Raw genomic sequence first — 26,657 nt, forward strand, 5'->3', positions numbered from 1 at the left:
TTTTATGGCACAAATGTACAGTTCAATTGAGAGTGAAAATTCTACAATGTACATCAATCCCTTATATCGATCTTTTTCTTTTCTACTTGTCTTTAAATAATTCTGATAATTATCCGTGACTGATTCAACAATGGGTTCAATAAAACCCAGTTATGAAAAGCGCATATACAGTTATACATTTGAAATTTGAATTCTAAATCCGTCACTAGCTGCAGAATGGTTGTCCAAATTATCAATCATCAACAAGAAATGCCTTCAATTGTTTAGTGAACTCCTTTGGTTTCTCCAAGTTGACTGCATGCCCCGCATTTCTGATAACTACTAACTCAGCATTCCCTTCAATATGCCTATCATTTAGTGTTGTAACATCAGCGATTGATGAAATAAAGTTTATGAAAACAAAACATGAGTATGTTGTTGTTACCTCTGCAGTCTGTACCCCAGCTCTAATGGGAATATCCTGTCTTGTTCTCCCCAAATAATTAACGTCGACTATTGGGAATAAGAAAGAAACCAAATGAACAAGTGAAAATAAACTAGTACTAGAAGAGAAAAGAAGTTAGGAAAATGCAGACCTGGGAAATCTTAGGAAGATTGGAAAGTTGTCTATCTCTAAGTAAATTTTGTATGAGCTCTCTTTTCTCGTTCATATAATCGTTGCACATCACCTGTGTAATGTAGATATTAGCATTTCTGTGATAACATATATTGTACGTAGCCTATTTCATTCATATATACTTACATCTATAAAATCAGAAAGAAAGTAGGAAGGCATGACTTTAACAGGCTTAAAAAATGAAAAACGCATCAATTCCCTTAGTTTCTCAGGTGTTTGTGGCAATAAAATGCTAGCAGCTTCATCCAAATCAGAAACCTGAAACAATCCATCTTTCATATCTTTTTCCTCTAAACAAACGCCTGCACAACACAACACCAATCTCTCCACTGCCTCTGGATATTGAGCTGCAACGCTATAACCAACAAACCCTCCATAACTAATACCTACAAGACTCGTCCTAACAACACCATGCACCTCCATCAATTTCTTAACACATGTTGCTTGAAAAGTCTCGGTCCTTTCAGGGCGTTTGGTGGAGGAGGCACCAAAGAAGAGGAGATCAGGAAGGTAGACATTAAAATGAGGAGTAAAATGTCTTAGAAGATCACTATATTGCCACATTGCATTGGCACCAAATCCATGAACAAGAAAGAGGTTAGGTTTTGTTGGTTCATCAACTTTAGGTATCCAACAATGCATTGTGGTTCCATCTTCAAGATCCGTTGTAACGGAACGAAGCCCAGAAAAAGAAAAGAAATATCGATAAAAACGATCTCTTGAAGCTGTGAAGCTAAGGCATTTGGCCATTCTGTATTATTCAATCTCACAACAATATTCAAAATTCTTTTCTTTCAACTTCCCTTCATGACTATTATTAATTGTGATGACTATTATTAGTCTACCAAAATTTAGAGGTCTACCATGAATTTCGGTTTTATCTTTTGGAACATATTTCATCACCTGTCAAAGTACTCACTACAATTAATTTGACCAAGTCTAACATAATGTCTACTCTATTTTTTTCAAGTTAGAGACTAATGTGAAATAAAAGTTGGAACACAACTCATGTTAAGTGTAATTTAATTTTATTACTAGTGATTAGTAAATGATAATTTATTGATTTAAAAATATGTTTTTTTTATAGATATAATTGAGAGAGAAGAGGTAGTAAATTTTTCCATACGCATCCATACAAAAATCTATTGTGTATAGGGATGGAAACATAAGAATATATATTTCTTAAAAGAATTAGAACTAAGATGATTTGCATTTTTCAATTTTTGTTTCTTTACAAAATTAAGGAAAGTTTTTAATAAAGTTTGTCACTTCAGTCTAAGTATATAATATGTTGTAGGCTAATGCTGGCAACCCCTAATCTTTTTTATTAAGAATGAAAAGAAGTTTGATATTTTATAACCTTAGTAACATGCAATTATATGAAAATCTTATGAGCTCTACAATATCATTGAGTAATCCCCACATAATAAATGAATTCAGCAAAGACCTATATTTATAGACCTTGAAATGTGCTTAACATCTTCCTTTTGAGGTAGCTTGAACCTATCTGATTTCTGGTGACTTAGAATGATAAACTAAGTTACATGTAAATTAGTTTAGTATGTCCTAACACATCTTAACTTGTCAGGTGACGACTCTTCTTGTTTAATTCCTAAAAGAGGTTTCACATGTCGAAGGCTCGTCTTTTGCGGGTAAAATTGTAACACCCCGCTATTTGAAAGAACTAGAAAGAACTAGAATTAGAAAGAAACAATTTTTGGAAATAATCAAATTTGGAAAGATTGACAAAATTAAGTTAAGTATGAGTTTTGGGTCAACTTCAAACAACCATAACACCTAGCTCAGGATGAGTTAGGTGTACTACAAGATACTGTAGGAAAGATCTTTGAATTATCTTTCCAACGCCGAGGAGTTTACACGATTTCAAGTTTGCATGAGGGAGATATTCCCATTTGAAGTTGGGTTGTCTAGATAAAGAAAATTAAAGCTGGATTTTAGAAGGGTACTTTGGTCTTTTCCCTACCCAATTATTTAATTTCATTTTTTAGTAATTAAGTTGGGGTCTAAACTGATTTGGTTCAGCTTACGCTTCATAAAAAAGAGTTAGGGTTTTGAGAGAAGAGAAAAGAAGAGGAGAAAAAGCAAGGATTCGTCGATTTCTTGAGGAATTGAGTGCAGATTTCGCCAAGGATTCAATACTACGAGGTATGTGAGACTTTCATAACGTTGGGTTCGTTTACCCACGTGCCAAACATATGTATTTCAGCGTGAAGTCGTCATAAAAAGATTGGAAGTTTGAATGTTCTTGATGTGTGCTCTTGAATTGCTTTCGTTCTTGAATTTGGGTTGAGATTGAGGAGTTTCTTGAGGTTATATTGTTGTTTCCTTGAGTTGTTTGAGTTAGATTCTTGTGTACATATATTGGGTATCTGAATCTAAAGAGGAATTGAGAAAAATAATCAAATTTAGGTGAATTGGGGTTAGAAAACGAAGAAGGAACAAGTCGGGAAAATCTGGGTAATAGGTCCGCGTCGCGGACCTGTTCCTCAGGATTGGTAAATACTCTCTGATACGCTCAAATTACACTCCTTTCAGAAGCATAAGCGATCGTTATCAAGTAAAGAACCCAACTTGTAGGTTGAGATCGATCCCACGAGGAAAATGGTTTAGACTTTACTTTTAACCAACAATTATATTCAATTAGTCAAATTATTTCCAGAAACAGGTAATAAAAAGGGGGGTTGTGCTTGTGTGAAACAAATAGTAAGAACTTAATAAGTAATCAATAATTAAACTCAACTTTGGTTGTTATCAAGATAAGAGAAATAACTAGGGTATACGTGTTCCTCATAATCTCATAACGCAGTAATCCTAGTAATAGCAATTCTTTTCTAGTGTATTACATTCAAAGTGATAAGTTAGGTATCTCTAAATCCTTGGTCCGACATCTAAAGAATTTCACCTCGCACCTTGGTCCGGCTACGTGTGTATAATTTACTAACCCTTACCTTTACCTCATATTAGAAATCATAATCGATGTTTGGCTTAGTTATTACTTCGCACCAATCGACACTAGCCTATTAGATAGTATCACACTAAATCTATGTTGATAATTCTTTTCTTGTTAATTACCTCCTTGGTCCGGCAAGTAGTAACAAGGCAAGTTCTAACGTTGGCCACCGTTAAAAAGACTTCTAAACGAAAGAATTATCAATGCATGCAAAATACTAGTCAAGAATTGCTTATTTACTATTCATACTTTGTTAATTGATCATGGTTCCCACAACCCTAGTTGTGGATTTAGTTACTCATATTGGCAAGAACACAATTCATAATTGTAGATGAAGAAATCATGAACTTACGTAAAGAGAATAATAAACCCAGAAAATTAACTTGAATTGCAAAGCCAAAATCTTCAAAACGAACTTGAGAAATCAATAATTGCTAGGGTTGCAAATTAATCTCCAAAGTTACAAAGCAAAAATAGAATAATAATGTCTAACCCCCAAAAACGAGGTTTACATGTCCTATTTATAGAAAACAAATCCTAAATAAAAAAGAAAACAAATTAAGGAAAGTTTTGTTCAGGTACGCGTCTTCGATCCACGAGACTGACTTACGGACCGTCGATGGATCTACGGTCCGTAAGTCCCTTCCGTCACTCAGGACTTAGAAAATATTTCAGCATCCAACAATCAGCTTCTCTGAAGCAAACGACGGACCAGCAGCACGGACCGTAGATCGACCTACGGTCCGTCAATCCCTTCCGTAGCTCCATACTTAGAATCTTCAAAAATTAGGTACTGGAACCCTCGCAGTCTCACTTTACGGATCAACAGTACGGTCTGTAGATCAATATACGGACCGTCAATGGGCACCGTGGTTCCACACTTGGTCAAATCTCCCTGATTTGTCCTCAACACCATGCCTGCTGATCTACGGTCATCACCTACGGACCGTGAATGGACCTACGGTCTGTAGATGACCTCCGTGGATGCCTTTTTCTGCATTTCCTTCAGCTGTCTCTAAACTTCCGCGCCTGAACACCTTTCCTGCAAAACATGATAAAACACATAAAAACCAATATAAAAAGGCCCTAGACACACACAACTTGTAAGTGAAATGTATTAGAAATACCGTAAACTCACGGTATATCACTCTCCTGCGTCACGGAGCGGTCACAGATCGTTCTGCCTCAAAATTTATTTCGCGACCAAATAATTAAATGCATCTCCGCGTCGTGGACTTGCTTCCAGGCAGTGATTTCTTGATTATTTCTCATGTTTAACTATCTAAAAACACTCCTAAACATCATGAGATCTTTCCTATCACAAATCACAATCTTTGAATCCATAAATTCAAATTCAAGGAAAGTTAAGAGCCAAGTCAAGAGAAGTTCATAGAGTCTTCCAAAAGTCTTTTGCAAATGTTTTAACTTTATTTTAAGACCTGAGTTTTGAGTTGAGTAAAGAGTAAAGATTGAAGTTCATCTCTTCAAAAGAGTATATGGGGACTATGTATTCCCAAAGAGTAAAGAGGTTTTCACATTTAAACAAGAAGAAAACTGAGATTTCCAAAAAAGCCTTTGAGCTAGTTTTCAGTAAAGAGTAAATGTTTTCACAATTAAGCAAGAGAGGAAACACTGATTTCCAAGAGAGCATTTGGGTTAGTTTTTGAGTAATTATCTCAAACCACAGAGTTATGTTTTTAAACATATGAGCTAGTATATTTTGGGAGTAGTATTGAGCACCGATATGGGGGAGAGTTCAGACAACTCCCAGCCCCCATAAACCATGCAGCCATCATGGGTAGAAAAGTGTAATACTTTTTAGATGATTCCTTATTGCTTTCTAGCATAGACTAGTGGATCCACTTAATAGTTAGGTTCTATACCCTCTGCAAGGTATAGGACGGCCCTGGCAGCGTGAGGCAAAACGATGTATTATCACAATAGCTCTTAAGTGATGGTTGTCGGTTAGGGAAACTCCTACATCAGTATTTTGTATTCTTATATACATTGAGTTAATTGTATTTTTATATACATCCAGAGTTCATTTGTATCTTTGCATACATACAGAGTTATTATTGTATTTCTAAATACACAAAGTTGTTACCCATGTTTTAAAAGTTTTTCTTTATATTGCATATATAATATTGTTTTATATTGAAATGAGTTAAGTTGAGTTGAGTTGAGTCCATCAGTTCCTTTCAAGCTTATGTCTTGTTTTAGCATTCCCCTCGCATGCTCGTACATTCAATGTACTGATGCCAGTTGGCCTGCATCTTTTTATGGTGCAGATTGAGGTAACCAGTATCAGGATCCAGCGCATCGTTGATCCAATTGAGCTTCAGAGTTGTTGGTGAACCTCCTTGCTTCTGGAGGATCCCCTTTTCATTACTTTATCATTTTAGTTCATTAGGATATCGTGGGTCTTGTCCCGACGTCCATCTCAGTTGTTAGAGGCTTCATAGAGACGTTAGTTCTTGAGTGCCATTTTGGCTAGTGAATGTTCTTTATACATTCTAAGTTATTTATTGAGCAGTTCAGTTTACTTTTTAAAATATTTTATCATGAATAAGTCTTTCGCTAAGAGTTAAGCCAGGCCAAGGGTTCGCTTAGGGCTAGCAATGGTTCTCGAGTGTCAGTCCCACCCAGGATGTAGGCTCGAGGCGTGACAAAGATAAGGTGCGATATAACAATTTTATGTTTCAGGTTGAAAAGAAAAAACAACAACTGCACATTGGTATAACTTATGTTAGATTATATATATATATTATTTTCCATTTTTGTAACAAAACAGTGTATAAAGTTATGCTAATTTTGGATAATTCCCTTTTAAACCAACAACCAAATAACCCTTGAGTAATTTTTTTTTTATCTGTTCAAATTTTGATGAATAAAGTTACTTACATGAATGAGTTAAGTAAAGGATTTTGAGTTCACGGGTAATCATGCTTCCCTCCAATGGTGTCAATAGTGATTGGGTGCACTTCTACCAGTGAGATAAGAAATTCAATTCCTATGTCCTACTAAATTAAGTACTTTTTAAAGGGTAATGCTAAATGACCAGAAATTTTGGCCAGAATTTGGTCAGAAATTTTAAAAAACTATCATATTTTTTTTATTTTAAAATAAACTGATATTTTCCCCATGTTTTAGTTAAAATATATTAAAGTTAAAAGGGTAAAAATATTTAAAAAGGTAAAATAACATTAAAAAAATACCATTCTGGTCAAATTCTAGCCAAAAAGTTTTTCCCTTTTTAAATTTCTTTATGAGATAATTACATTATAATGCAGTCCATAAAAGTTAGCATACATAATTGGGAGCCCTACATAATTTAGTCAAACTTTTCAATGCTTACCTAAATTGGCTCAAAGGAAAAGTTTAAGGGATCTAGAGGGCTGTCATGAGCCCCCAACTCCCTCCCAATCAATCCACATTCAGAGCTAAATGATAGTATTTGATGAGACAAATTCAATGCAACAAGAATTCCATCCACAAATTCAAAAAATCACACATTACAAACATGATTACCGTAGCGTACCAACAATTTAAAAAAAATATTTTCTAATCAAAATCTATTATGATTGATGATGTCTCACTTATCAGGATGATACACCATCACTAGATTTACCTCTCTACAAATTTTCGGAAGATTCCATCTTGATGTTTGAGAGAAATCAACACACCATCACTAGATTTACCTCTCTACAAATTTTAAGAAGATTCCATCTTGACGTTTGAGAGAAATCAACTGACACAATTTGACGAAATTTTGATAGTTGTGTATACCATTTGTATATCTTTATATACCAGATTGTCTCTTGGACTAAAAATTTGTACGGTCAGTTTTGAACTAAATTTTTAGAAAATCAGTTAGATAATGATACTTTTATGAAATTTTCCATTTCTTTATTTGATTTATTCTTCCAGAATTACCAATTCTCTAATTGGTATCCCTATTATCCTTTTGTAATACTAATTTAATTAAATAAAAAAGGAGTATTAAAATTAGTAGCAGCGGAGAATATAACATAGTCCAACTAATCATAATATCGTTAAATATATATATACCTATACACACTAAACTTTTTTTAAAAGTTCAAGTATTCATTATCTCATTTTAAAATTGAAGAATCTAATCATTTGCGGAATTGCCACACAATAATCCATATGGTAGCAATTGCGTCGCTACTTTGAAAAATCAATTTTATGGAGTCGTACTTGCTTTTAAAAAGGTAATTATGCTTGCAATTGCGTGGAAAATACAAGGGCAAGTCACCATTCCAAAGACATCAACTTGCAATTATTCTACTCTTTTAATAAGCTGCTGTGGGGTCTTTTTTTCTTTTTCTTTTTGAAGCTACTCCCTTCGTTTCATATTAAAAACTCCATCTCTTCTTATTTATATGTCATTATTTTAGATTTCAGATTTCTTAAGAAATTATGTAAGTTTTTCATTGTATCTTTATTTTGTATTCTCTTAAAGTTAAGTTTTTAATAAATGTATATAATTAGTTTATTTTAATTAATTAAATTGGTCAATAAACATGAATTAATCATTTAGTTTTCATATGTTGATCAAATTCATACTTTTAAGGTTAATAACTCTTAAGGGTAAACTAAGAAGAATATTGTTATCTATGTATTGGTTTTGTGAAATGACGAATATTAACAAACATATATATATATATATATATATATATATATATATATAGGAACCGAGGGAGTAGACACTTTCTATTTTACACGGTAATAAAAAATTATTAATAGATTGATCAATTTTACTATTTTATCTTTTGTTCACATTAATTAGACTCTTGAAAAAGAAATTCTTAGATCTATATTAATTATAGAGGTAAAATAAAAAGAATTTAATTAATTCTATCTTAATTTTAATAAGCGATCAAGTAATAATACATAACAAATACTTTTAATAAAATGTCTATTTAATATGAGTCGAAATAGTATGATGACTGGGTAGGAGACTAGAGAAGTGATACTCATTTTGTTCCTTTTTAACAACGAAGAAAATACAATATTTTTTATTTATTATATCCTCAATTTATTGAGAGAACTAATATTTTTAAAAGTTATAAACTTTTTTAATGAGTAAATTTATTTTGAAATTATATTAAGTAATATAGATAAAATGATAAATTTATGACGTCAATTAAATTATTATTTTCTTAACAAGGGTACGAAGCAACAAATAAGTGGCCATTGAAAAGGCATAAACTTTCAATTATTGTACTGTCCTAACTCCTAAGCTGCTTGGGGAAATAAATAGGAAGACTAGAAAAGAAAGACTTGAGTGGAGTCAACACCCATCACTTGCATTTCATATTTAGCAATTGAAGCCTCTGTTCTTAGTTGGAAGAATCAGAAAAAATGGCGAACGTAGCAGTAGAATTTCTCGTTGAGAACTTGATGCAGCTGCTGCGGGACAACGCAGAGCTAATTAGTGGAGTTAAAGAGGCTGCTGAGAGTCTACTTCAAGATCTAAATGATTTCAACGCCTTTCTTAAGCAAGCTGCCAAGTGCCACATCAACGAGAACGAAGTTCTGAGAGAACTCGTCAAGAAAATCAGAACAGTGGTTAACTCTGCTGAAGATGCTATTGATAAATTTGTGATTGAAGCTAAGCTACACAAGGATAAGGGTATGACCAGAGTATTAGACCTTCCCCATTATAAAAGAGTCAGGGAGGTAGCTGGTGAGATCAAAGCTATACGAAACAAAGTCAAAGAGATCCGACAGAATGATGCCATTGGACTTCAGGCCCTTCAAGATGATGATTCATCTGCCAGAGGTTTTGAAGAAAGAAAGGTATCACATCCTTAACACTCTTTTTTAAAAAAATTGGGGAAATGGGAAAGTGAGCAATCTAGTTGCAAAGATCAATATAATTGTGTCGTTTAACTTGGTTTCAGCTCGCATTTGTATCCTCCAACTTTAGGTCTACACTTAAACTTGTATAAAATTGAATAAGTAGACACACGTATGTAACATAATACATGTAGGACGCCACATAGGATATGAATTGCTATGTAGGACGCCACGTAATATGTATGAGTCTATTTGTTTGACTTTATATAAGTTTAAGTGTCTATTCGACACAAGACAAGTTACATGACATGTTTATGTATAGTGCCTTTATTGAGAGTACATGTATGTATGTATGTATGTATGTACCACTCTTGATAAATGTCACTCTTCTATCTGTGCTTTTTTAGCTCTTACTTGTTCACATATCTAATATTTATCTTGGCCGTATTAATCTAAAGCCTCCAGTGGTAGAGGAAGATGATGTGGTTGGATTTGACGAAGAAGCAGATCTTGTAATCAAACGCCTTCTTGGAGAATCAAATCGTCTAGAAGTTGTTCCAGTTGTTGGTATGCCTGGTCTCGGCAAAACGACCCTAGCAAATAAAATATACAAGCATCCTAAAATCGGGTATGAATTTTTTACTCGTATTTGGGTTTATGTATCTCAATCATACAGGAGAAGAGAATTATTTCTCAACATCATCAGCAAATTCACTCGAAATATGAAACAATATCATGGGATGTGTGAGGAGGATTTGGCTGATGAAATACAAGAATTCTTGGGAAAGGGAGGAAAATACTTGGTTGTCTTGGATGATGTATGGTCGGATGAAGCTTGGGAACGTATCAAGATAGCTTTCCCAAATAACAACAAACCGAATCGAGTATTGTTGACCACTCGAGATTCCAAAGTGGCTAAACAATGCACTCCCATACCTCATGATTTAAAATTTCTGAGTGAAGATGAAAGTTGGATATTACTGGAGAAGAAGGTTTTTCACAAGGATAAATGTCCTCCTGAATTGGTGGTACCATCTGGAAAGAGCATAGCAAAAAAATGTAAGGGACTACCCCTTGCGATTGTTGTTATCGCAGGAGCACTAATAGGGAAAGGCAAGACACCAAGAGAGTGGAAACAAGTGGATGATAGTGTGAGTGAACACCTCATAAATAGAGACCACCCTGAGAATTGTAACAAACTGGTGCAAATGAGTTATGATCGTTTACCTTATGACTTGAAAGCGTGCTTTTTATATTGTAGTGCATTTCCCGGAGGCTTTCAAATCCCTGCTTGGAAGTTAATCCGTTTGTGGATTGCAGAAGGTTTCATTCAGTATAAAGGCCACTTATCTCTTGAGTGTAAAGGAGAGGACAACTTGAATGATCTCATCAACAGGAATCTAGTGATGGTAATGGAAAGAACGTCTGATGGTCAAATCAAAACATGTCGTCTTCATGACATGTTGCACATGTTTTGCAGGCAAGAAGCTATGAAGGAAGAAAATCTTTTCCAAGAAATAAAGCTAGGATCTGAGCAATATTTTCCTGGAAAACGAGAACTATCCACGTACCGTCGCTTATGCATTCATTCCTCAGTTTTAGATTTTATCTCTACGAAACCTTCAGCTGAACATGTGAGGTCATTCTTATCTTTTTCTTCAAAAAAGATTGAGATGCCATCTGCTGACATCCCAACCATACCAAAAGGCTTTCCGTTGCTAAGAGTTTTGGATGTAGAATCCATCAACTTCAGTCGCTTTTCCAAGGAGTTTTACCAGTTATATCATTTGAGGTATGTTGCTTTTTCATCTGACTCAATCAAGATTCTTCCTAAACTCATGGGAGAACTTTGGAACATCCAAACCATCATAATTAACACGCAACAACGCACTCTTGATATTCAAGCAAATATATGGAATATGGAACGACTAAGGCATCTGCACACTAACTCTTCTGCTAAATTGCCTGTCCCTGTTGCTCCAAAAAATAGTAAAGTTACATTGGTAAATCAAAGCCTGCAAACTCTCTCCACAATAGCTCCCGAAAGCTGCACTGAAGAAGTGTTTGCAAGGACTCCAAACCTGAAAAAGCTGGGCATCCGTGGGAAAATAGCTGTGCTTCTTGATAATAAGTCTGCTGCGTCGTTAAAAAATGTGAAGAGGCTAGAATACCTTGAAAACTTGAAGCTGATAAATGATAGTAGCATTCAAACAGGAAAGTTACGCCTTCCACCTGCATACATATTTCCAACAAAGTTGAGGAAGCTGACTTTATTAGACACCTGGTTGGAGTGGAAAGATATGTCTATATTGGGTCAGTTGGAACACCTTGAAGTCCTGAAGATGAAAGAAAATGGGTTTACGGGAGAGTCCTGGGAGTCTACTGGTGGTTTTTGTTCCCTACTGGTGTTGTGGATTGAAAGGACAAACTTAGTTACTTGGAAAGCATCAGCTGATGACTTTCCAAGACTTAAGCATCTTGTTCTCATCTGCTGTGATAACCTTAAGGAAGTCCCCATCGCCCTAGCTGATATACGCAGTTTCCAAGTCATGATGTTGCAAAATTCCACCAAAACAGCAGCAATATCTGCACGTCAAATACAAGACAAAAAAGACAATCAAATTCAACAAGGGACTAAAAACATTGCCTTCAAGCTTTCCATATTCCCTCCTGATCTCTGATTGTGTGCACTCCTCCTTCACAGGTCAGTTTCATATAATAAGATTGCAGAACTGACAAATCACAATCTTTTTTGACATTCAAAGTAGTACTCCCTTCGTCCATTTTTACTTGTCCACTATACTATTTTGAGATATCCAACAATACTTGTCCAGTTTATAAAATCAATGAATAATTGTCTATTTTACCCTTGCTATTAAAAACTATTCATTTTTCAATGTTTAGATGACTTATATTTAATAAGGGTGATTTGATAAAATTACTCATCATTTAATGCTTTTGAATCTCTGTGTCAAGTCAATAGTAGACAACTATTGTTGGACAGAGGGAGTATAAGTGATCATGTTGCATAGCCCTTCCGGCCTCTGATTATTGTGATTTGTGCAGGTCCTCAATGAATCACACTGCATGAGGGCTGGTACCCTAGCTTGGATAAAGAAAGAGCCTCTATCTATCAATTGTTTTCATAATTCTTGAGTGGATGTCCGTCTTTCATGGTTGTTGTCATCTTGATTGTGGCCATAGCTTGTATGTTCTTCATTTTGTGGTATGTTAATCTGTAAGAACAATGTATTTTGCATTCATCTATTCTGTAGTCTTTGGCTTCAGAGCTGTGTAATATTGTTAGAAATTATATGTATGGGGAGGTTCTAGGCTTGGATATTGTTTCGTTTGGAGGCTTGGAGGGAAGTATTATGAAAATACTTTCTCCTATACCTTCACCAGGTCAAATTGGAGGTCACTCTTGGTGGGATATACTATTAATCATGTGGTTGAGTTATAGTATTTTATGTAATCCCTTGTAAAGACTATTTATTTCATTTTAGTTAAATATAATAAAGTCTTTATTTAAATAGATCATTGTGTTAATATGTGTCTCCATTGCTTATATAGTAGACGATTTTTGCATATGGAGTTATTTAACTCATATGCGGAATATTAAAATTGTCGGTTCTTATACGTCATAAATTAAATATTCACAACAAAGATGAAGTTGGACAAACATCTTGATGATTGTAGCACAAGATTAAAGATAATTCGATCTTAATTATGAGAATGGTTAAATTTCAACTTCTTGTACTAGTACATTCCGTGTGTATTGAATGGACCAATTAGAGATGTTTGTTTATGTTCTGAATATTTATAAACAACTTCTCTAGTCCATTACGTGTACTTATACTGTTAACCTTGAAATAATTATTATGATCTATGTGGTTTGATTTATTATTTTAATCTATTAAAATGTGAGACTATATTATGAGTCAATATATTCCCAATAGATTGGCTAATGACAAATCACATTAGTGAGATAATAATTAGTTGATAGAACCATGTCTCAGACTTGAGATAGAAGACACCCTTTTATGGATACTTATAAGTTTTCACATGAAAACCCTGCAGGTGGATTGTATATCCGTCATGCGAAATAAGTTAAGTATAATAATAAAGAATTAAATTAGTCAATAATTAAATTATTCAGAAAATTTGATTTAATTAATTGGTGTCACTAATTCTAACATGAGGAGTTAAATAAGATGTAATGGTAGATTTCCAATTTAAATTAAGGAGTGAAAATAAATATTTTTAGTGGAATAATTTGTAATTTATTATTATATGATAATTCTTTCACTTACAAATTAATATCATAATAAGAAGCCTCATATAATAAGTCTTAGGCCCCTACTATGCCTGATTAATTAATCAAGAATTTAAAAAGATCTTCTACAAGGAAAAATGATTTGCCTTTTAATAATTTATATTATTATTGAGAGAAGCAAAAACGTTTTTGCTAGTCTCTTAAAGTGGTTATATTGTCCTTAAAGTAAGAATAAAAATGTTTGGCTTTTATAGTTGTTGATTGCCCTTTATGGCAATTGATAGCCTCTATTGTTGCGAACATTTTGACTCTTTTCCCCTCCCCTTCTTTAGTAGAGAAGTGGATATAAAAGGTTGAATAGCGGTAAAAAGAAAATCATCCTTTTCTGAAAATAAATTACTTGTCCACACAAAGGTCGTGGTTGAAAAAATTATTCAGGTCATCATCTCTAAACGAGGTTTTTGAAAGCTTCAACAGGTTAGTAATACTTACTTAAATTTCGGTTTTGATTTATATTAACATGTTAATATGTAAGTTTCTGATCCATGATTATACTTCTGTTGCGTACATGATTTATATACTCTAACAACACTAACTCTAAGCAGAGCTGAATCCATAATTTTAAGCTTCTGGTTCCTATTGAGGTACTTATCGGTCTATTGGTTAAATATTTGTGTTTAACATCTCAACTTATTATAGTTATTCATTTTTAATTGCACTAAACCGCCAACCGAATCAATAAGATCATCGGTCGGCCTATGTCATTTTGAAAGATAAAACATACATATGTGCTTCTCTAAATCACAAATAAAATATGTATTGGAAATCAATAAAATAAATTCTAAACTAGTATATCTCCACAAATATAAATATAATAACGTTAATAGACATTATAGTGAGTAGTGACTTAAAATTCTGACTGGATTAACAATTTTGTAATAATATCACCCTCACTTCAACAGTTTCAACCTATTACCTGGCACAAATCAACTCAACCTGACTGACTTCTTTCAATATAAGGCAATTTAAAACAAGTGCGATATAAACAAAAGACTGTTTAAAACCTGCTATAAACTATGTGTGTATACAAAGATACAATAAGCCTGAGATGTATATAGAAATACAAATGAACTGATGTATATAAAAATACAATAACTTATGTGTATGAAAATACAATAACTGCTGTGTATGAAAATACACTAACTGCTGTGTATGAAAATACAATAACTGTTGTGCATGAAAATACAATAACTGTTGTGTATGAAAATACAATAACTGCTGTAGGAGTTTCTCTAACCGACAACCATCACATAGAGCTGTAGTGATGATACAACGATCGACCTTATGCTGCCAGAGCATCCTATACCCGGCCAAAGGTATAAGACCTGAACTGCCTAATGGATCCACTAGTCTATCTGGAAAAGGATTCATCTAAAAAGTATGATCTTTTTCTACCTATGGTGGCTAACATGGTTCTATGGGGGCTGTGGGTTCCTTGAACGCTCCCCCAACTCGGTGCTCGATACTACTCTAAAAAATGTACTGGCTCTTATATTTTAAAAAAACATTTCCTTCCTGCTGATTTGAGATTATTACTCAAAACATAGCTCAAAGGCTATCTTGGAAATCTCAGTTTCCTCTTTTGCTTCATTTAGAAAGCGATAACTCTTTTCTGGAAAACTAGCCCGAAGGCTCTTTGGAAATCTCAGTTTCCAATCTTGTTTAAATGTAAAAACATTTCTTTAAAACTTCTTTGGGAATACATAGTTCCCTAATAATTTTTGAGAAATGAACTCATCTCATACTCTTGGCTTGACTTAAAACTCTTTACTTAACTTAAACCTTGAGCCTTAAAAATGAAGTTAAAACATTCAATAAAGACTCTTGAACAACTTTAAAGACTTGCTTCTTAACTTCTAAGATTAACTCTTAACTTCACTTGACTTGGAAACTAACTCTCCTTGAATTGGATTTATGGATTCAAGGTGTTTGATCACATGTTATGGATGAGTTCTTGACGTTTAGACGTACCTTGGAGTGTTGGAAACAACTATGAAACATCGGTACAACACCTAGGAACATGTATGAAAAAGTTAGGAAGGAATGGGAAAACTTGGCGCTCTGAGAGGCGCGGAGCGCCAAACCAAAAACTTCAGAGGAGGCCTGCTGGCGCACTGCTAGGCGCGCCGCCCCAAGGGGAAAAGTTCAGAGCCCCTCTTGGGGCGCGCTGATAGGCGCGATGCCCCACCCGTTTTTCCCAAAAACCAACTTTTCTTCTTAGTTTCTCCAACTCTAAAGCCTCTCAACAACAAAGATTCTTCTCCCAAACACTTAGAATCATCAAAACCCTCAACTTACGATAGATTTCAACTCACAAACACCACCAGAAACATGTCCCAAATCAACAAGACTTCAACACAATCACAATCAACAACTTCAACAAGCATAATCAATCTTTTCTCGAAATTAAACGAGCTTGGCTTGTGGGGGAAAGGATCAACCCAACACTATGAACTCACATACCTAGTAGGGATCACCCCTGACGATATCCACGACGAATCCTTGCTTGATCTTCTCTTTCTCCTCTTCTTCTCCTCTTCACTCTTAAACCCTTACTCTCACTCTTTAAAAATGAGAAAAAACTGATCAAAATCAGTCTAACACACTAATATATATCCAAAAGAAAAGGCTAGGGAAAAGACCAAAATACCCTTGCAAATTTTCGGGTAAACTGCCCTGCCAACAACCCAACTTCCAAAGGGTATAACTCACTCATACGAACTCGGAATCGAGCAAACTTGGCGGCGTTGGAAAGCTTATTCCACGAAATTTGCAAGCATAACTGGAACTACACCTAATTCATCCTGATCTAGGAGTTATAACTGTTCAAAGCTGGCCAAAAACTCACATTTTCCCATACTTAACCAATTTTTTTCCAGATTTTTAATTCTTTCAAAAAAATGACTATTTACAATTCTAAGCCTCTTCATAGCTATTTCAAATTGCCGGATGTTACAATATCTCCCCCTTGGGAACATTCGTCCTCAAATGAGGTTACTCTTATTAGGCTAAGGGTGTAACATCAAACTCAAATACCCAACAAGCAATCATGCAAACAACAATAACAACATGCTCACTACAATTTATAGAGCACTAAGAAGGAAATTAGTACCTCGATCTGCATTTCCTCCGGATTCAAAGAGATATGGGTATCTCTTCTTCATGTCCTCTTCGGCTTCCCAAGTGGCTTCCTCCGAAGGACCTTAACTGATGCTACATCTTTCGTTCTCAACCTGCGAACTTGACGATCTAAAATCTAAATAGGAATCTCCTCATAAGATAAACTATCCTTGATCCTAACACTTTCAGTCGGCAGGATCAACGAAGGATCGCCTATGCATTTCTTCAACATAGAGATATTAAATACCGGATGGACCGCTGCTAGTTCTTGTGGTAACTCCAACTCATAAGCAACATTGTCAATCCTCTTGGCTATGCGGTAAGGTCCAATATACCGGGGACTAAGTTTCCCCTTTTTCCCAAACCCTATAACCCCCTTCATGGGTGAAACCTTCAAATATACCCAATCACCTACTTCAAACTCTAACGCCCTTCTCCTAACATCAGTGTAGGATTTCTGGCGACTCTGTGCCGTTTTCAACCTCTCTTGAATCACTTTCACCTTCTCCATAGCTTGGTGAACCAAATCTGGTCCTATCAATCCTGCTTCACCAACTTCGAACCATCCAATAGGAGATCTACATCTTCTCCCATAAAGAGCTTCGTATGGAGCCATATGGATGCTAGAGTGATAACTATTGTTGTAGGCAAACTCAATGAGAGGTAGGTGATCATCTCAATTCCCTTTGAAATCGATCACACAAGCCCTCAACATATCTTCTAGAGTCTGATTAGTACACTCTACTTGCCCATTAGTCTGAGGATGAAAGGCAGTACTTAAGTTCACCTTTGAACCCAAGCCTTTCTGGAAAGATTTCCAGAACTGTGCAGTGAACTGTGCACCTCTATCTGAAATAATGGAGACTGGGACTCCATGAAATCTCACTATCTCTTGAATATACAATTTGGCATAATCTTCTACTGAAAGGTAGTCTTTACCGGTAGAAAATGGGCTGACTTTGTCATTCTATCGACAATTACCCAAATAGAATCATGCTGCCTACGATACCTTGGAAACCCTGTGATGAAATCCATATTGATCATCTCCTACTTCCATTCCGAAAGTTCTATCCTCTGAGCTAAACCATCGGGCCTTTGGTGCTCAACTTTCACTTGTTGGCAATTTGGACACTTAGCAACAAACTCTGCAATGTCCTTCTTCATGCCATTCCACCAATAAACTTCTCTCAAGTCACGATACATCTTTGTGGAACCCGAATGAATGGAATATCTGGAGCTATGAGCTTCCTCCATAATCTTCTCTTGGAGTCCATCCACCATAGGTACACACAATCTTCCTTGATATCTCGATATACCATCCCCCCTTGTTCAAAAGCTAATACTCTTTGCTTTTGAACATTTGCCTTCAAGTCAAGCAAAATGGGATCTTGATCTTGTTTCTCTTTCACTTCTGATACTAGTGATGACTCGGCCCCGCTCGTCACCGTTACTCCTCCTTTTGCGGAATCTATAAGTTTGACTCCCAGGCGTGCCAGTCTGTGCACATCTTTTGCTAGCTCTATCTTCTCTTCTTTAATATGGGCGGTGCTACCCATAGACAACCTACTTAAAGAATCAGCAACAACATTAGCCTTACCTGGGTGATAAAGAATACTCAGGTCATAGTCCTTAAGTAATTCTAACCACCTCCTCTGTCTGAGATTAAGCTCTTTCTGAGTAAGCACATATTTAAGGCTCTTATGATCAGTGAATATGTCAACATGCACACCATACAAGTAATGACGCCTTATCTTCAAAGCGAACATTACAACAGCCAACTCTAAGTCATGGGTTGGGTAGTTCTTCTCATGAACTTTCAACTGTCTAGAGGCATAAGCTATAACTTTGCCATTCTGCATTAAGACACAACCCAAACCAACTCTAGATGCATCACTATACACCACAAAACCTTGAGTACCTTCTGGTAAAGTCAAAACTGGAGCTGTAATTAACCTCTTTTTCAATTCCTGAAAGCTTTTCTCACAAGCTTCAGACCATTGAAATTTCACTGTCTTCTGAGTCAACTTTGTCAAAGGAGATGCAATAGACGAGAACCCCTCTACAAACCTTCTATAATAGCCAGCTAAACCCAAGAAACTCCTAATTTCAGTTGGAGATGTGGGTCTAGGCCAATTCTGCACTGCCTCAATTTTTTGAGTATCAACTTTAATTCCATCACCGGACACAATGTGGCCTAGGAACGCCACAGACTTAAGCCAAAACTCACACTTAGAGAACTTGGCATACAACTCCTTATCTTTCAAAGTCTGAAGAACTATTCTGAGATGACTAGTATGATCTTCTTCATTCCTTGAATAGATTAGTATGTCATCAATGAAGACGATAACAAACATATCTAAATAAGGTTTGAAGACTCTATTCATCAAGTCCATGAAAGCTGTCGGTGCATTGGTCAAACCAAAGGACATGACCAAAAACTCGTAATGACCATATCTAGTCCTGAATGTTGTCTTTGGAATATCATATTCCCTTACTCATAACTAGTGATAACCTGATCTGAGGTTAATTTTCAAAAAACAAGTGGCACCCTGAAGCTGATCGAAAAGATCATCAATCCTCGGAAGAAGGTATTTATTCTTGATGGTAACCTTATTCAACTGGCGGTAATCTATACACATCCTAAGGGAACCATCTTTCTTTCTCACAAATAAGACCGGAGCACCCCAAGGTGAGACACTCGATCGAATGAAACCCTTTTCTAGGAGATCTTTCAACTGCTCTTTCAACTCTTTCAACTCTGCTGGTGCCATTCTATATGGCGGAATAGAGATAGGACGAGTATCTGGAATGAGATCTATCCCGAACTCTATTTCTCTCTCCGAAGGAATTTCGGGTAGATCATCAGGAAAAACTTCTGGAAACTCTCTTACTATAGGAACTGACTGTAAAGGAGGTATCTCAACACTAGATTCATTAACTCGGACTAAGTGATAGATACAACGCTTCGAACCCAACTTTCTCGCCTTAAGGTACGAAATGAAATGACCCTTAGGCCCTGCTGAACTACAACTCCACTCTATAACTGGCTCATTCAGAAACTGAAACTTGACTGCTCGAGTCCTGCAATCTATCGATGCATAACAAGCATGAAGTCAATCCATACCTAGAATGACATCGAAATCTACCATGTCTAACTCAACCAAATCAGCCATGGTGCTCTTGTGATTGATGGAAACAGGACAATCACGATAAACTCTTTATGCTAAAATAGACTCCCCAACAGGTGTAAAAACACAAAAGGGTTCACAAAGTCTTTCAGGAAGAACCTCAAACTGATTTGCAACATAAGGAGTTACAAAACATAAACTTGCTCCTGGGTCTAGCAAAGCATACACATCAAAAGCAAAGACTTTGATCATACCAGTGACGACATTTGGAGAATTTTCTTGCTCATGGTGACTGGTGATTGCATAGAGGCAGTTTGCTCCTCCACCGGTACTAGAAGTAGCTTCTCTAAGTGTCGTCATGTCTGGTGGAACAACTGAAGAAGACTGTGCTCTATTGCCCCCATTACCCTGCCTGTTCTTTGGACACTCTCACATGAAATGTCCATTCTGTCCACACTTGAAACAACCAATGGAGCCCTTTCGACAAATACCTGAGTGGTTCCTACCACACTTGGCGCAGATAGGAGGCTTACTACCCCCTTGCGCCACACTGCCCGAAGATTGCGCTGGTCTAGCCTTGAAGTCCTTCGAATTCTGGCCATTATATTCACCTTTGTATCTGGGTGCAGGTGTTCTAGTAGATAATGAAGCAGGTCCTTTTTGCCTTTGCTGAAAGGATGGACGGTTTGCATTCCCCTTCTGCTGCCCGGACTCACTACCGGTCTTAGCTCTCTTTTTTCTGAACTCTTCTCTGTCCCTCAGCTTCTGTTCCTCAACCTGCTGCACATAGACCATCAACCTTGATATGTCCATGTCCTTAATAAGCATTGCAGCCCTACCTTCCTTACTCGACCAACGAGACAACCCAGCTACAAACAAGCTCATTCTACTCCTCATGTCCGCAACCATCTCCGGAGCATAACGGGATAATTGTGTGAACTTCAGACTGTACTCTTGAACACTCAAAGACTCCTTCTTAAGTGTGAGGAACTCACGTACCTTGGCCTCTTTCAATTCTCGAGGAAAAAAACGCCCCAAGAAAGCTTCCTCAAAACAAACCCAATTCGCAGGTGGTGCATTCTCAACTCTGCCCCCTTTCCACTGGTCGAACCAAGTTCTAGCAACATCCTTCAATTGATACGCAACTAGTTCAACCCGCTCAGTATCTGCCACATACATCACATCAAAAATCTTCCTCAGCTCCTCAATGAAGTTTTCTGGATCCTCAGTAGTGCTCGAACCCATGAAACTCGAAGGATTATCCCCAAGAACTCAAGAATCCTTAAAGTGTCAGCTCTTTCCTGTCGAGCTCCCCTTTACTGACCAATCTGATTAGTTACAGCTTAACTCAGAATTCTAATTGCCTCTCTGAACTCGGCATTAGAAACGTCCCCTTGATGTTGCACTCCCGGTGCATGAGGTAACTCTTGCTCATCAACATAACGTCTAGGAAGGCGCCCTTTACCAACTCTTTGTGGAGGCATGACTATCTGAAAACACGCGCAAGTACGGATTAGAAAGAAACTTTTTAGAGATCAACTCTAACACACGAGATGAGTGTGAAATAAATGAGAAATCTTCCTAAATGTTGCAGCCTCCCAATTATAGATGTGGTGCGCTTCACACCAATAACTATGGACTCTACAGACACGACTTCATAGACTCCTTAGGACTCTTGAACTCTGTGCTCTGATACCAAGTTTGTCACACCCCGAGCCTACACCCTAGACGTGGCCGGCACTCGAAGACCATTGCTAGCCCCCAAGCGAATCCTTGGCCTGGCTCTCTTAACTCAGCGGAAACTTAACTCAACAGAATACCTCCATGCAATGCAAGGACATAAAACAACTTAACTGATAAAATCTGGCCCATAAAGGCAACTTGAGTCTCAAAATAGAATATTTACATATATACATAGATGAGAGACTCAATCTAACTGACTGACTGTCTATAAAGCCTCTAAAATACTGAGATGGATGTTGGGACAGACCCCACAACATCCTAATAAAACAAAACTAAGAGAACAAAATAACTGAGTCCTTCGGAACACAAAGAGGCTCACCACTGACTCTCTGGAGTGCTCAGCTGGATCAACGGCGTACCAGATGCTGGTCCTGGGTACCTGTATCTGCATCGTCATAAGATGCAGGCCAACTGGCATCAGTACATTGAATGTACGAGTATGCGAGCTGGAAAACTAAGCAACAAAGGCTAGAAGGAGAATCTGGAAGAAACTGAATAGCTTACCTGGCACAAATCAACTCAACCTGACTGACTTCTTTCAATATAAGGCGATTTAAAACAAGTGTGATATAAAGAAAGACTGTTTAAAACCTGCTATAAACTCTGTGTGTATACAAAGATACAGTAAGCCTGAGATGTATATAGAAATACAAATGAACTGATGTATATAAAAATACAATAACTTCTGTGTATGAAAATACAATAGCTGCTGTGTATGAAAATACACTAACTGCTGTGTATGAAAATACAATAACTGCTGTGTATGAAAATACAATAATTGCTGTGTATGAAAATACAATAACTGTTGTGGGAGTTTCTCTAACCGACAACCATCACATAGAGCTGTAGTGATGATACATCGATCGACCTCATGCTGCCAGAGCATCCTATACCCGACCAAAGGTATAAGACCTGAACTGCCTAATGAATCCACTAGTCTATCTGGAAAAGGATTTATCTAAAAAGTATGATCCTTTTCTACCTATGGTGGCTAACATGGTTCTATGGGGGCTGTGGGTTCCTTGAACGCTTCCCCAACTCGGTGTTCGATACTACTCCCAAAAATGTACTGGCTCTTATGTTTTAAAAAAACATTTCCTTCCTGCTGATTTGAGATTATTACTCAAAACTTAGCTCAAAGGCTATCTTGGAAATCTCAGTTTCCTCTCTTGCTTCATTTAGAAAGCGATAACTCTTTTCTGGAAAACTAGCCCGAAGGCTCTTTGGAAATCTCAGTTTCCAATCTTGTTTAAATGTAAAAACATTTCTTTAAAACTTCTTTGGGAATACATAGTTCCCTAATAATTTTTGAGAAATGAACTCAACTCATACTCTTTGCTTGACTTAAAACTCTTTACTTATCTTGAACCTTGAGCCTTAAAAATGAAGTTAAAACATTCTATAAAGACTCTTGAACAACTTTAAAGACTTGCTTCTTAACTTCTAAGATTAACTCTTAACTTCACTTGACTTGGAAACTAACTCTCCTTGAATTGGATTTATGGATTCATGGTGTTTGATCACATGTTATGGATGAGTTCTTGACGTTTAAACGTACCTTGGAGTGTTGGAAACAACTATGAAACATAGGTACAACAACACCAAGGAACATGTATAAAAAAGTGGGGAAGGAATGGGAAAACTTGGCCCTCTTGGTGCTCTGAGAGGTGTGGAGCGCCAGACCAAAAACTTCAGAGAGGACCTGCTGGCGCACTACTAGGCACGCCGCCCCAAGGGGAAAAGTTCAGAGCCCCTCTTGGGGCGCGCTGACATGTGCGATGCCCCACCCTTTTTCCCCGAAAAACTGACTTTTCTCCTTAGTTTCTCCAACTCTAAAGCCTCTCAACAACAAAGATTCTTCCCCCAAACACTTAGAATCATCAAAACATACGATAGATTCAACTCACAAACACCACCGGAAACATGTCCCAAATCAACAAGACTTCAACACAATCACAACCAACAACTTCAACAAACATAATCAATCTTTTCTTGAAATTAAACGAGCTTGGCGTGTGGGGGAAAGGATCAACCCAACACTATGAACTCACATACCTAGTAGGGATCACCCCGACGATATCCACGACGAATTCTTGCTTGATCTTCTCTTTCTCCTCCTCTTCTCCTCTTCACTCTCAAGCCCTTAATCTCACTCTTTAAAAATGAGAAAAACTGATCAAAATCAGTCTAACACACTAATATATATCCAAAAGAAAAGGCTAGGGAAAAGACCAAAATACCCTTACAAATTTTCGGGTAAACTGCCCTGCCAACAGCCCAACTTCCAAAGGGTATAACTCACTCATACGAACTCGTAATCAAGCAAACTTGGCGGCGCTGGAAAGGTCATTCCACGAAATTTTCAAGCATAACTGGAACTACACCTAATTCATCTTGAGCTAGGAGTTATAACGGTTCAAAGCTGGCCAAAAACTCACTTTTTCCCATGCTTAACCAATTTTTTTCCAGATTTTTAATTCTTTTAAAAAAATGACTATTTCCAATTCTAAGCCTCTTCATAGCTATTTCAAATTGTCGGATGTTACATTAAGATTATAATTTGGGCACGTGGAGATCGTCCGTGTTGGTATATGTACCTCGCGAGTCCCCCATGGGTCATGAACTCTCGATGTATATTTCGAGGAGTATCATGTATATACGGTTGAGAGAGTATTTGGTATTCTGAGGCATATCATTTTATGGTGTCATATTGCATTGCATCCCATGACATCCTTCATTCTTGATGATTATGTGTTTTATTGGTGGTTGGAAAGTACTTGATGTTTGATTACCTCTATTTGATGAACTTGACCTTGTATGTTGTTGATATTTGTGAGTGCCTTTTTGTGAAAGTTGTGATTGATGAATATTGAGTTTGTTGTTGATGATATGTAATTTGTTAAAGTGATTGTTGTTGAGCTGGGTGCTATGTAAACTGTGAACTGTTAGGTTAGGCTGGTTTTATGCAGGTTGTAGTTGTGGAGATTTAGTTGGGATGTAAGGAGTACCAGTATTCTATTCCCTTAGCTTGTGTTTAGAAGTGTACTTGTTGAGTACCGTGTAGTTTAGTACTCACCCCTTGCTTCTACAATTTTTTATAGGTTACGAGCCTGGATTTTGTGATACTTTCCATTCTCTTATTTTCCGAGGCTTCTTGGAGATTTGTGAGGTAGTTGTTTGTCATCTCAGCAGACCTTCTTACTCTTATTTATGATATTGTTCTATTTTAGAGACAACATCATCTGAGACTTACGTTTTCTTTCAAATCTATTGTAATACTTTAGAGCCTTGTACACGTGACAACCAGATTTTGGGGGTATTTTTGAGTTAATTATGAAATTTCCGCATTTTATTGTAATGGGTGAGTGCTAGGCTGACTTGTCTTGGTGGGATAAGACGAGTGCCATCACGTCCATTTTTGGGTCGTGACAACTTAATTATTTGTATGCAGTTTATATAAGGATAGTTATCCATTTTTTTTTAAAATAAATAAGTTTGATTTTTAAATTAATTAATTAATATATTTAACTAATAAGTACTATTCATATTCATAATGGAATAACCCAACATATATGTTGCATGTCTTATTTTCTTTAACCTTTACTTTTTGAAGAAAAACATATCTATCTTTATTTTTATAAGTATTTTTTAAAAAAATATCCATATTTATTTTTATAATTATTTAAGATTAAACAAAGGGATTTAATTTGTCATGTTTGTTATTTGTTTTTCTATTGCATGTCTGTTATTTTGGGTTGGAGATAAATGGTATATTGTGCACCTATGATTTTGAAGCATGTTTTCCTGAAGAGTTTAATATGGATAAGTTATTTAAATTTTTTGTAATTTTTAATATAGATAAGTTGAGCATGTCAAATTTTTTGATTATCTATTGTTAATAATAAATACTTTCAAAATTTACTTTGAAAAAAAACATGATAAAAGTATGATCCAAAATACATTAGGCGAAAAAAATCTTAATCAGTTACCTTAATTTTAGGATTCCATCATAAAACTACCATACACAAATTTAAAATTGTCCTTAATAATTAAAAAAAATAACTGCAATAATAATTGGAGATAATTTAATTATTTTTATCATCATAGGAGACAACAACTTGCCTTGTAGTTGCTATTAAAAAAGGGTAAAAAATAATAATCATGATTTACACTTTTATAGTAACCATATTTAGTGACTTTGCAAATAAATAAATTTATTTTTATTCTTAACAAATTCGATTTTCTTATTTTTGTTAATCAGTTTTAAAAGTTCGTGGATATGTAATGGAAAGTTGTAAAACCGACAATTTAAATTCTAATTTTAAATAAAAGTTTAATATTAGAAAAAGAACATGATAATATTTAGTTAGTAACTCAGTTTTTATATTCACGTTTTATTTAAATTTTTTTAAAGCGGATCATTTAAATTTTTAATCGTTATGCTTATATAAATTTTATATTTTTTTAAATGGTTATATCATGATGAATTTAAGTAATTCTTTAATAAAATTTAATTTTTTAAATTTTAGTTTAGAATTTGATATGATTACAAATTACAAATAATTAATTTTAATAAGGAAATTATTTTTCTATGATGCAATAAGATCGTTGAAATTCTATTTTGTGACTTTTGTCTAATAAATCATAATTTATAAATCTATCCAAACATGCTCTAATAAAAAAAAATAGAATTATCAAAGATATCCTATCTATAAGACAAACAGTAACTTTATCGAACTTTATGGAACTTAAAGGCCATGAAATAAAAACTAAACTAAATAAACAGAAGGCTTAGAAGAATGGATAATGCATGATCCTTAAAACAAATTAGGCCAACTAATTAATTAGTCAAAATAGAAATGTTAAAATTTTAGTTTATAATAAATATTATCCTTAAACGGTTACGATTAGTTTTAAAAC

At 35.7% G+C, this 26,657-nt stretch overlaps 3 protein-coding genes across 4 annotated transcripts in view; 1 reads left to right on the forward strand and 2 right to left on the reverse strand.

Moving 5' to 3' along the window:
- LOC125837375 (probable protein phosphatase 2C 10) overlaps positions 1 to 26,657 on the reverse strand; it is a 1,808,044-nt gene that overhangs the window by 771,236 nt on the left and 1,010,151 nt on the right. The window lies entirely within an intron of this gene.
- Positions 169 to 1,371, reverse strand: LOC125837374 (uncharacterized). Its single transcript, XM_049516508.1, has 4 exons — positions 743 to 1,371; positions 576 to 668; positions 425 to 492; positions 169 to 347 (listed from the first exon to the last, which is right to left on the reverse strand). Exons 1-4 carry the CDS (start codon positions 1,364 to 1,366, stop codon positions 233 to 235), a joined length of 900 nt encoding a protein of 299 aa, XP_049372465.1. The 5' UTR covers positions 1,367 to 1,371; the 3' UTR covers positions 169 to 232.
- LOC125837342 (putative late blight resistance protein homolog R1A-3) lies at positions 8,882 to 12,667 on the forward strand. The gene is made up of 3 exons (XM_049516476.1): positions 8,882 to 9,410; positions 9,869 to 12,114; positions 12,477 to 12,667. Exons 1-2 carry the CDS (start codon positions 8,973 to 8,975, stop codon positions 12,089 to 12,091), a joined length of 2,661 nt encoding a protein of 886 aa, XP_049372433.1. The 5' UTR covers positions 8,882 to 8,972; the 3' UTR covers positions 12,092 to 12,114; positions 12,477 to 12,667.

The sequence above is a fragment of the Solanum verrucosum genome, unplaced genomic scaffold (genome assembly GCF_900185275.1).
Source record: "Solanum verrucosum unplaced genomic scaffold, falcon-dt-bn FXZP01000147.1, whole genome shotgun sequence".
NCBI classification, from domain to species: Eukaryota; Viridiplantae; Streptophyta; class Magnoliopsida; order Solanales; family Solanaceae; genus Solanum; species Solanum verrucosum.

Excerpts from the sequence above, each read along its gene's own strand:
- LOC125837374 (XM_049516508.1), bottom strand. The coding sequence starts at position 1,366 with ATGGCCAAATGCCTTAGCTTCACAGCTTCAAGAGATCGTTTTTATCGA. Across the intron at positions 493-575 it reads ATCTTCCTAAGATTTCCCAG|TCGACGTTAATTATTTGGGG; the intron begins GTCTGCATTTTC and ends TATTCCCAATAG. Across the intron at positions 348-424 it reads CTGGGGTACAGACTGCAGAG|GCATATTGAAGGGAATGCTG; the intron begins GTAACAACAACA and ends ACTAAATGATAG.
- LOC125837342 (XM_049516476.1), top strand. The coding sequence starts at position 8,973 with ATGGCGAACGTAGCAGTAGAATTTCTCGTTGAGAACTTGATGCAGCTG. Across the intron at positions 9,411-9,868 it reads GAGGTTTTGAAGAAAGAAAG|CCTCCAGTGGTAGAGGAAGA; the intron begins GTATCACATCCT and ends ATTAATCTAAAG.